Source organism: Triturus cristatus, chromosome 4_2 (genome assembly GCF_964204655.1).
Source record: "Triturus cristatus chromosome 4_2, aTriCri1.1, whole genome shotgun sequence".
Lineage (NCBI taxonomy): Eukaryota > Metazoa > Chordata > Amphibia > Caudata > Salamandridae > Triturus > Triturus cristatus.
Genome location: NC_140586.1, coordinates 419,235,258 through 419,247,666, shown reverse-complemented (window position 1 = coordinate 419,247,666; position 12,409 = coordinate 419,235,258). Strand labels below are relative to the sequence as shown.

The following is a 12,409-nucleotide window of genomic DNA, read 5'->3' as shown; positions in this document are numbered from 1 at the left end:
GAGGTACAATGATTAAATGAAATATTCATCAACGTTGTTGTGTTACAAACGTTCTGATTTATTAATTGACTCCTATTCAATAGCAAAGCAAGGGTACTTCTATTCCAAACTAGAGTCTGTTTGCAGAATAAATTACTGAAGATTCAGATTATTGTACATCCTGTTGAGTCAGTTTGATGGCCAATGAAAGATCCAACTGTTAGCCACAAACGGATGTGACTTAAAAAAAAAAACTATTGACCATATAATTTGTCTGTGACCAAAACTGTTGGCTCTAAAGAAAAAATATCTGCGGGCATCATTTACTACTGGAAACATTAGGACAGTTGGGGGTGCGGTTAAGTACTGATTTTTTGTGAAAAGTTATACCTTTATTGTGAAACATGTGAAAGTTTTAGATTTTGCCTATGCTGTGCTGCAAAAGACTACTATTTCAGTTACACCTGTGTTTGTTAGATCATGTAGTAACATGGTGCAGGATCGTTAAGATTTTGTGAATAATATATTTAGGCAACTTGATGTTATTTTATAATCGTATAGTTTTAGTTACCCTTTGTATTATTGTAATTGATATATATTATACAATAAAAATACTTACTATTTTCTCTTCACATTTCATTAAGAATTGCGTTGTCTGCTAAAAATGCAGTGAAGATAGGTGAAGCATCGTGACTGCTACTGGAAGCATATTAAGGCCACAGCAAATGGTACTCAACAAGAGACTCATTCAAAACCAGGGTTTGATAACTGGTTAGGAGAGAAATGTTCATCGCTTTCTCTGCATTTCAAATATGTGCCACCGACCCAGCTAGATGTCCAGTTTTGCCCTAAAATATAATTCCTGCTCGTGTCTTCTCTGCCATGTCAATCTTTTCTGAATGCAGTTAATGTTGTTTATTTTCATTTACCTGAGACCCGGTGTGCTCCTGCCAGCCCGAATACTGTGAAGCCGCACGGGTAGACCCAAGATGCAGCTCAGGGATGTTGAGACCCTCAGGATCTGCCCACCCTGCAAAAGAAAAGGAGGTACTTAAGTAATAAGGAAAAGAGCTGGGAAAGGATGCAAAAACAGCAGTGGGAACATAGTAATAAGTCAAAGCTCGAGATGGGATAAAAGGAAGAACAAATGGCCGAGTGGGGAAGAGAACAAAAGCAATAGGCAAAGAGTGAAGTAAGAGAATAAGCAAAGTTGGAGTCTGCATAAAGGTCAAAAAGATGGTAGAAACTAGAAGGCCATGCACGCGCTTCCTAGGAGGCAGGACAGATATGTGAAACAGCAGAAGAAGGTCCAGTGGGCGATGTGAGAAAGGTAGGACCAGAACTGACGGAAAGCAAAAACACTGGGGAGGCTCAAAAGGATATTGAGCTCCAAAAAGGTAGGAGATGGGTATGGTAGATGACAATGAAGTGAGTAAAAGCGGAGTAGGCTGGGGTGGAGCAAGAAAGAAGCAGTGTTGGCAGAAAAGAGAATATCAAACTGCTCTCAGGAAACAGTGTATGAGGATTAGGACAATTGTGGTGGAAAAGGTAGTGATGGTACCGTGAACCAGGAATCCAGGCCATAGTAGGCAACAGATTTGTGATGAGAAGAAAGTTAACAGAGAGCAGAAACCTTTTTAGGGGTATTGGGCGTCCTTCTCCCCAAAACAATACACTATGTGCAAGGCTGGGATCAGTATAATGGTATGACCCTCACTATACAGTTAAGCTCACTCCCACCAAGATTCTGCCTTCTGAAGGAAGAGTGCTTCTCAAATACTGGTTCACCAGATGACCACATGTCACCGAGACATATCTTTCTCATTGCTGGACTTCTTTAGTGAATGGTTTTCACAGATGTGTTGGATTTTATTGTTCACTAGCCCAACTTGTCACACTTTTCCAATTGCACCTTTAAAAGCAAAATGACAGCTTCTGTCTTGATGGGGACAAAGCTAAAATCCTTCTTTGGTTGGCCCTGTTAGCCCCAACGTCTTCAATAAGTCTTGGCCAGAAGAACTGGACTCTCCCCTAAAATCCCATCAATAGAGCTAGCAGCATGAGAATACTCTTTGGTAACGGTCTATCTTTGATCACCCCACGTCCAAAAAATGCTGTCTCCAAAACAGCATTCCACTTTTTACAACTGTTGAAAGGGGTTCTTCCATGGCTCCACTGCTCTAAGAAAACTACTCTAACCCTTGCCATGGTCATGCTGAGTCTCGATGATTCTTTCAACACCTTATACACAGATCTCATCAATGCAGCTTCCTCTAAACTCCAGAGTTCAAAACTATGCAGGCCTTCTGTTTTTATTTCAAATTACATGATCACATCACCCCAGTCCTAAAATCCCTTTTTTGGTTGTGAGCAAAATAAAAATAGCCCTTCAAAAGTCCCTGCCCAGTACATAAGGCACTCCCACGGTTAATCGCCAAACTACCCAACAAACATGTCACCTCTTATCTACTAACCAGTAGCCTCGAGTCTGTCTACAGGTGTTTCTCCACCACCCACCAGAGCAGTGCTTTAAATGGAAAAATAGATGTGCAGGTACTGTGTACCAGACTACCTGCTTGTTTCTGAGAATTGTCAGTACTCTCCAATTAAAGGTATTATGCCACTCTTGAGAAGTGCAGGTACTCCCCCCTCTCAAAATAAAAAAGTGCCGGTTCTCAGTATCGGTTCATTTAAAGCACTGTACCAGAGCAGAAAAGGTTAGGTGGGCAAGCTTTTTATGAGCAATTTCATACCACTATATCCAAGACTTGGGAATGAGTAGAGAAAATTCCTAATGACTCATCAATTTTCCCTGACATTTGGAACAAGCATTTACAATGCAACGGTCTCGGCATTGGTAAAGTTAGAGCTATTGGCATTGCTCATGACATTATTTTTGTTAATGTTTTTGTTTTTAAAACATTTAAAGAAACGGCATTGTCATGAGCAATGCCAATAGCTCTAACTTTAACAATGCCGAGACCGTTGCATTGTAAATGCTTGTTATAATACTAAAAACATTTAAGCAGTGTTTGTGAAAAGGAGCAATCCGCAAATGTGGGCCACTTTTTGTTAGGGTGCCCTGGCCTAAACTACAAAAACTCCTACATAGGCCCATATGTAGGACTGGGGACGTGTTTCACTTGAGTTTCTAGAAATAAAAAGTTTTTGCTTAAAAATGCCTGGAAGTAATTTTAGCCATTTTATCAAAAAAAACTATAAAACTCTAGTAGGTAGGAAACTATAAGTCCTGGCATTCACTGCCAGGCAGTTGGAATGTTTTCATGGTTTTGTGTGTAAAAGCCATGCTGGCCGCAACTGTGTAATAATAAAATAGACGCTTGCTCCTAAATGTCAGGGTATAACTGACCGAGCGCCTCGGTGAGAGCTGGGTGCTTGTCTCCCTGGCAGTGGCGTTGCTGTCCTCTGTGTGGGGGAATGCTTTGCCATGCAGTACAACGATAAGCTTTTACAGCCCGACATGAAAGGGCACCGACGTGACAACGAACAAAAGCCTCCACCCCCTCCTGCTTGCTGGGGGCAGGCCGAGCAAAGCAAACTTCACACAAAGCTGCTGCAGCTGAAGTGAGTCACAGAGACGCGAGGCAAATGCAGAGTAAAACAGTCTCAGGTTTTTGCCACTCATCCATTGACAATACAACTGATTTCCTGTAAAGGGTGATTCACACGAGGGACAGATGCGCGTGAGTCCCAGCGTTTAAAATGTGGGTGGAGGAACATTTTGTGTGTTAGTCAATTAACAGAGGGGGCAGAGCCTTATGCAGTGCTGACACCGAGCGTGGTGACTTATAGTTTAATCGCACAACTCTCAGGACCCTAGGCGCTAAATTCTCGAAAGGGGAGGACATTAGAAGTAGTTACTTATGGCTTTGGGCGCTGTTTGGGGTGGAAGCAGGAACGTTTCCCCATACACAGAACAAGGAGCAGCAAGTAATGTTTCAGATGTGGGTATTGCGCCGGGATGGGGGTTATCTAGGCGCTTGTGCAGTACACGGAGATGAAATGGAGAGCGACAGGAAGCTATGACAGGTAATGTGGATTGAAGACTTGGCTGCCGCCCACCCAGGGGGGCACGAGCAGTAAAGCGGTGCGGATAGTTGGGCCACCCCCCTCCCCCCACAACAAGACGAAGTGAAGCAAGCAGCCGCAAACATTCAGCATACACTACCGTGTAGAATACATATTTTCTTTTGGGGTGGGGGGAGGGGGGGGGGGGTACAGGGTTGTCTCTACAGTGCGACATACAAGGATAGATACACTGATTTATGCAAGTTGACTTTCAGCACAGTGTAGTTTGAAACATAGCTTCGTGAGGGGAGTACTTTATACACTACGACATGCAGTGCGACTCATAGGAGTGAATGCACAAGGAAGTTAACTGCGATTGGCTAGGCGATATATTATGCAATATTCAATGCGACCTCTGTGCAGCCCGTTACACACACAGTGCATGAACAAGTCATGCGAAAGTCAGGATTTAAACAGTTGTCATGATTATATTTTGCCAGGGGGCTGGCTACCTCACAAATAAATGCATGTCCCAAGCGTGGGAACAAAACACGTATTTTAACACTTTCACTCCAGACACCCGTGGGCCTTAACTTTATGAAATATCGGAACCCTCTGCGAGCATGGCTGCTGTGGGCGCAGTTCTGTCCTTTTGTATTTTTAATTTACATTTAGGCAGAAGACCTAGGCATTAAACAAATATCCCTGTTAAAGCCCCCCCCCCGCCCCCTCGCCCCCGCCCCCCCGCCCCCTCGCCCCCTCGCCCCCCCACCCCCTCGCCTACTCCTTACCTGTAATTGCACACCTGCCCGCGGAGCAGCAAGCCCTACCTGCCGGTATCAGGAGAACGAACGGAAAGTCGGACTTTGTTTTGGTGTCTTCTGCTTTGTTCACATGACTTTCCCCATTACCACCAAGCCCCGCCCACTGCAGTCAGCATTTCCTTAGGACCGCAGTTTAAAGGGTCCGCGCTGCCGATCGTGGGCCAGGGAGGAGACGCGTGTGATCTGATTACGGACGTCAAGGAGAGAAGTGATTTACTACCCACCCTTAACTCACCCAGAAAAAACAGTTTGGTTAAATATGAGTGACGGGTGGACTTTACATCGGTTTTCAAATGAATTGGCTGAAAAGGCACAGTCGACAGCCAGCGTTCAAAGACAGTTGTGGGGAGGGAGCTGGTATACGCAGGGCTTGAAGTTGGCTGGGTCTCTTCGGGTCTGGGACCCTTTAGTAATTCAAAACGTACATTGAAACGTGTGCTCATATTCTTGTCCTGTGTTGGGTTCTGGAATAGAGATACTACGTGTAAGCGGTTCCTCGCAACTCTACTACTGCTACTTCGGGTGTTGGAAAATACTACGTGTAAGCGGTTCCTCGCAACTCTACTACTGCTACTTCGGGTGTTGGAAAAGCGTCTGCAATTCACAGGGAAGGTAAAAAACATGGTTTTTAGGTCTCTAACCCCCCCTCCAAAAACAAGCCGAGGGCACCGGAAGACACCACCGCCTTTCTCCGAGGCACAGCGAAAATGCCTCGGAGAAAGGGAGCCTCATTTTCGGATTTGGGGGCGTGTTTTGCTGTTGTCTCCTCCCTGAGACTTCTCGCAAAAAACACGCCCCCCGATCCGAAAAAGACGGGGCTTCAACGGAGTGACTGGACCTCTTCTCCAGTGGCTGGCCAGCATTTAAGAGGCCAGCCAATGGAGAACAGGAGAGAAGAGGGGCGGGTGCAAGCCCCTCTTCTCAATGACATTAAATCTCCGGACTTCCGGTCTGCCGACCGGATGGTCCCGAGACCTAAAAACCAATCCTATTCAAGGCCCTCCTCCTCGGTAGATCTTTCAGAGATCTGGATGGTCAACTGGCTATAAGTGACATGCCCGTGTCACTCTTGGGTTTCAAGGCTCTGATCTTTTTAAAGCTTACCACCTTCCAGGATATATTTGATGGGTGGTGTTTTCAGTCTGTCCCATCCCCATCTAATAGGTTGGCTGCTTCTGCATCACCAGGTTTTGCTGAGTCCTATCTTGCCACCCGCAGATCGTAATATGTACTCACAACCCCAAGAGCACGCGGGAGGACACTGACATGTGGTTTGTAGAATTTAAAAAAAAAAAACGTTAGAAAATAGAATTGAACTGAACCAGATAAAAAATTACCAAAATGTAATCAGTTTCTTACATTAAAATTCTGCGGTAGGGTTATCTTTGTATCATGGGGTCATCTTAGAACCCTGCTAATGTACCCATGCCTCTCTTCTTGGTAGGCATTTAAAAGTCCAGGGATAGAACATCCCCCTCTTCCATCCCTTAAGGGACTCATGTATACGAGAAGCATCAAATTATTCAAGTAACCTTGCACCCGCCCTGCCTCCCTCACCATGCGTCCCCTCCCATATTCAACTCTGCCCTCAGGGAGTACTTCCTCCATTGAAGAGCCCTCCTTCCTGGGTAAGCTTTGCCCCGCCTTCACATGAAAACACTGATTGTACGCAGAGTGCACCAAGGCACAACGAGACACAATCACCCCGGCTGTGCTTGGATGCGCTCACCCCTTCCATGATGCTGCCATCTATCTCCAGCATGTACTCGGCCATGCCCTCGGCTGTGGCGACGGTCCTGGGCGGAGTGAAGTTCGGACTGAGGCCGGTGACAGCTGTTGACGCCGCCGGTGAGGGTCTAGCTGACGTCGGTGTCCTGCAAATGAAAAGCGTGGGGAGTGAGTAATGGGACTGGCCCTGGACAGCGAGCGATCGGCGCTGTCAATACAATCCCGGTCCCGGCGTCTCTGCCCTCCACCCCTAGCAGCCCCGTACCTGGCCGAGACTCTCCGCGCGGGGAACCGACAGCAGCACCGGCGAACCAGGACCAAAGAAAGCAGCCGGAGACAGGAAGTGCGCATGCGCACAACGGAAGCAGGGCCTGCAGCTTATGGAACGCCGGGCCCGTGGCAGAGTAAGCACCCTGAAACACGCTGGGGGCTTGGAGAAGCACGGCTCGCAGACTGAAACCACGAACAGGCCCAACTCGGCAGGCCTAATGCATAACATGAGTTTATGTTTGCTGCCCTGTTAAAATAAACCACGCATGCACAATTTAAAGCAAGGCGAAACTTTTTATCACTTGCCTTATAATTTTGACAAGCACTTCTGGCATAAATGTCCGCTTTTAGGAGCTAGCAAGAGGCAGTTTGAGATAGAAAAAGCGTGGGGAATTAATACGCACATAAACATGAATTGAGTTGGAGGACATTTTACGCGGGTTACGGCTTAAATAAATAATGTCATTCTTTAGAAATTCTGTTAAATCAGGACTTTTTTTTCTAACTTCTTTAGCGGAGGCAAAATGAGTATTCTCAACAATATATTTAGCATTTTTGCCGCTAAACCAAAAAAGCATAGTAAATGCAACGAAAATAGTATAAGATGTAGCGCATCCCCTTCAATAAACACCAACATCTTTAAACTGTGAACAAGCTCATAGCGGTCAACCTTGCATTACAACTGTAGGTGGAGTCAGACGTTTAAGAAGGTGATTTCATTAAGGTCAACAGAGAACGAACTTTTTTTTTGTGAGGGTGAAATTGGTTTGAGGTGACTCCCAGTCTGTGGAATACTTTTGTTTGTCAGGGAAGTGAAAAATAAAAAGTGTAGTAAGGTATGAGAGCTACATTGAACTCCACAAAGTTTAAACGGTCAACAATTCCTGGGAAAAGTAAATAAAGACTACTGAACACTACAATTACACAAAAACGTTCTCTTAAACGTGTATGATTCAATCACCGAAACTACTGACGTTACCCTTTCAAAACTGATAGCAAACAAAGTCCCATGATCTCAATATTCAGTGTTTGCCAAAAATCCCAGAGAAAAAATACAGTTAAATACAAAGTTATGCTTCTGGCTCTAACACACAATATAACTGGAATTTGCCAGTTATGGTTCCAATGCACAGTCAACGTCATAATTTGCGCCGTCCACATAGTTGCTTTTCTTTTTAGTTTTTACATTTTTTGGTGCCATTGGCAAACTGGTGTTTAGAGCATGGCCGCCTGCACAAGTTGTGGTGTTTCCTGTATGCATTGTAATCCCTAACTGCAAAACTTCGGTTGTTTTACATGTTTGAGCTAGGACCATAACTTCGTTTTTAGCAGTTTTTTGTTTCTTAGTAAATTTAATTTTTTAAATTGTGCTTATTCTGCAACCCCACTGCGCAAGACTTTTGGAAGTGCTAAGTGAGGTTTGTGGCTTTGCCTAGTCTTCAGCCAGGTACTGCCTCTAACCAGCTGCAGCTGGCCAGCCACGCCGCGCTAGCCTTTGGCCAAGCCATGCACCTCACCTGCAGCAGGCAGCTGTTAGAAATTGGGTAACTGGTTGGCAAAGATATGCATTCTGTTCAAGCAGAAACTACAATCCTAGTCAGGGTAAGTCACAACACCCCCTAAATTATCCTCTGTTCACTCTGGTAACTTGGCACTGAGCAGTCAGGCTTGACTCGCCGGGCTCGACAAATCCACTCGCATTTGCGAGGTAGTATTAATGAGGATGAGCTATTTTTAGGACCTACTCGCCCTTTCTGGCGAGTAGGAAGACAAACTAACTTTTGTCCTCTTTCTTTGAAAACGGAGCAAATGTGACAAGATAACGAGATTTAAAGGCATTTTTATTGCTCACAAAGCGAATGAGCAATAAAGATGCCTTTAAATCTTATCTTGTCACACTTGCTCCGCTTTCAGAGACAGAGGTCAAGTAGGTTGCAGTTAATTCGAGGAGATTTTTCAAGATACTAGACCTGCAGGACTAGTACCATTTTTCAAGTCCTGACTCGAGAGGCAATGTGTAAAATATTTGTACAGCACATCTAGCAGTGAAACTGTGAAAACACCACACAAAGACCCCATACCATATAAGAAAAATTTCTCTTGATTTAATAAATAAAACAATACCAAAACTACAAAAATCCAGTAAGTAGTAGTCCAGATGTTTATTTTAAAGAATAAATGGAAAAATAGTGATTGGAAGTAGTAAGCGCCTATGTTGGCTATCTGACACGTTGGACCAGGACATAGTAAAAAGTTAAGGCCAACTGCGATGGAGCGTGGGCTGGATACAATACCACGCAAGGCCTGCTGAACAAAAGTACCTTGATCCTTGTCGCAACACCAAGATGCGGGGTGCAGTCGAGTAATGTGTTGGTGTTGATCCTGGAATTAACATGATGCATCTATTTTCTCCACCCGATGATTGCGATGCGCTGGTTCCTAGATGCAGTGGTTCCAAACCCGATGCACCGGGTTTCTCCACGCAGTTGAGGGGAGGTGTTGATTGTCTCTGCAGTGGTGGCAAATCTGATGTAGCAGTTTCAATGGGGATGCCCTGGTTCTGTTCCTGCAACAGCGGCGATGCGCCATTCTGCTCTCACACCAGAGCATACATCGGTTCCGCTGGAGCAAGTACTTGGGTCTACTTCCAATGTGCTGAGCACAGGTGCAGGGTGGAAGACTTTGATATCCCTGAGTCTTAGAATAGGAGGCTAGTCACCTAGACCTTGTAGTCACTCTGAATTTAGTGATGGAGTTCCAGTCTTTACCCAGTCAGAGAGAACAGCAGGGCAACACAGCAAGGCAGTAGTCTTCCAGAGCTGCAGTCCAGCAGAGTGGCTGACCTTAATCACAGCAGTTCTTCCTGGCAGAGTGGGTTCAGGTCCAGAAGTTCTCTTAGTTGTTAGGGTTAAAGGTCAAGTACTAACTTGCCTTTGAAGTGGGGTGACTTTAAAGAAGGGTCTTTGAAGTGCACAGAGGTCCTTTCTTCCTGTCCTGGCTCCATACAGGGCGTATGCAGCCCTTCATGTGTGGACAGGACACAGCCTATTCAGGTTTAAGTGTGGGGCTGTGTCCAGCATTTCCTTCCCATCCTCCCAGGAAGATGGATGAAGTCACACCCAGTTTCCCTTTTGTGTGTGACTGGTTAGAGGGAATACACAAAGTTCAACTGTCACTCAACACAGCCAGCGATCTGGAGAGGCAGCAGACACCAAATGGCTAAGTGCAGGAAAAGGCCCATTGTTCTAAAAGCGGCATTTTCAGAATAGTAACCACAAATCCAATCCATTAAATAGGACTTATCATTACTATTCCATAGGTACTAAACATGGCATATCTACCTTCTCTCAATTAAGAATTACAGTGTGTTAAATGTAATGAGAAATCCCCAATGTTAACCTATGAAAGGTGTAGGCATCTCAGTAGAGAAAAACACATTTTAGAGTTCTTCAGTACCAGGACATGTAAAACTTAAAAGTACATGTCCTACCTTTTAGTTACTTAGCAGTCTCACCTATGGGTACCTAGGGCGACATGTGTAATAAAAGGGGAGTTTAAGGGTTGGCAGGGGGTTTTAAATGCCAAGTTGACATGGCAGTGTAAACTGCACACACGTTTCTGCACTGGCAGGCCTGAGCCATGTTTACGGGCTACTTGAGTGGAAGGCACAAGCAGTGCTGCAGTCTCTCTTGTAGCATTTAATTTACAGGTCCTAGGCACATGTAGGGCACTTTCCTAGGGACTTATAAGTTAATTAAATTTGCCAATCCATCAAACCAGGTTTAGGGGAGAGAACACATGCACTTTAGCACTGGTTAGCAAGTGCTTAGAGTCCTATGGCCAACAAAAGGGGATCAGCAAAAATATGAAGCAAGCAGGCAAAAGGTTTGTGAAACACCACCTTAAGGCTGTCCGTGCTAACCACGACCACCCCCATATGTGTGCAGCATGGGTTTACTGCATGACCTGGCACTGCACCTAAGTTGCTGTGGTGAGTCAACCCTGATTCGCACAGCCTTGAGCAGGGTGTTGTACAAGAGTTGGCCCATAGTGCCTGGCCTTTGGCAGTACGGTCCACCCCCCTCGTTTTGTTTTTTTACTTTTTTTATCGCGACACATTTTCCTTTAAGAAAAATAGGCTGTATCTAAAAAATAAAACAAATAATTATGTTATTTAAAAGCAATCACAGACATGGTGGTCTGCTGCTACCAGCAGGCAACCATCCCTTGATGGCAGTGATTTTTATTGAGTTGCAATTTATGGCTAACCTCGTGTATTAATGAGGTAGGTTAAGTTGCCAGTCCCTACGAATCTGAATCTTGCAAACCAACATGTTTGAACGTATTTTGGTTTGCAAACAAATGCACTTGGCAAAAGTTGGTACGCCAATTGCAGAAATTTTTACCAAACGCATTGTACGAACATAAAGCTCTCAGTCACTAAATTTCTCCATTCTGCATAGAAGTACTGATACTTATCCATTTAACATGTAGCAGTCCTGCAGAGAAGTGCTCTAACTGGCAAATTAAGAGAATGGCAGAAATGCCAAATGGTACTGCTGCTGTCCCAATAAATGAATGCCAGTCCGGGCCCAGAATCATTTGTACTATGCCACTAACACATTCCAGTGCTGGTACGGTCGCATTTAAAATGTGGCTGTCCTGCAGTGAAATGCTGGGTCTTCAAACCCCCCCCCCCCCCACATCTCCGAGTACAAAGTTTTGCTAAAAGTGCAGACACAGTCCCCTTACAAGCGTAATAACAGACAGAGATGCACCTATACTGTCCAATTCTAACACAGCTGTTCATTTGAGGTGATGCTTATTAACATTACAGGCTCAGACATGCTTGAACTGTGTTAGTTAAAGGATAACAGAAGTAGGATAGTACCACTAGTAAGGTAGCTTTACTGAAAGGGCTGGAACACCCCAATACAAATAGAACAGCTCCATTGAGACTTGTTGATAAAGTAACAGAAATATGGCAGCTATGTTCAGATGAGCCTGTACAACTGCTACATTTCATCAACAAAAGAAGCACAGGATACAACTAAAACTTAAGCCTGGGGCTTACAACATTACAACATATTGAATCCACATCTGTGTCACTATAATTTTTTAGGTTATGTTTGTATTGAGTGCAATGTGACGTGTGGAGCTGGAGATGTTCAGTGAAATTATTTGTTATTTAAATAGGTCCGCTGTACTGACACATTCATTTCATAAGGCTTTATTCGGAGCAAAAGACAAGTCCATAAAAACACAGCATAAAAAGACAACAATATAAAACAACAGTCAAAAGCAGGAGATACAACAGTTTAAAAAAGTTAAAAAAAGCATACTTTTCCTTGCATTAATTGATTTAAGGAGAAAGGTAGCCGTATAAAAACAAACGTCGGGGTGATGTAAGTTAAAAAGCAAGCTCATGCAGTCTCGTATTGTCCTGACTCCAAATTTAGCAAACAGGGGTTTCAAGTAAGCAATCCGCAGGTATTTGTACAACTGACAGAGCAAAAGAAAGTGCACAGTGCTTTGGGGGGTGGTATTGTCAAACGGACAAGGGCCAGCAGGATGTAAAT

The 12,409-nt window shown here is 44.5% G+C and overlaps 1 protein-coding gene across 1 annotated transcript in view; it reads right to left on the bottom strand.

Moving 5' to 3' along the window:
* RTCA (RNA 3'-terminal phosphate cyclase) overlaps window positions 1-7,201 on the bottom strand; it is a 104,328-nt gene extending 97,127 nt beyond the window's left edge. The window contains exons 1-3 of the mRNA XM_085601897.1: window positions 6,826-7,201; window positions 6,562-6,706; window positions 909-1,009 (exon numbers count right to left, since the gene is read on the bottom strand). Coding sequence (XP_085458023.1) covers window positions 909-1,009; window positions 6,562-6,706; window positions 6,826-6,911 — 332 coding nt within the window. The 5' untranslated portion in view covers window positions 6,912-7,201. The remainder of the gene's footprint in view (window positions 1-908; window positions 1,010-6,561; window positions 6,707-6,825) is intronic.
* Between the last annotated feature and the right edge of the window lie 5,208 nt (window positions 7,202-12,409).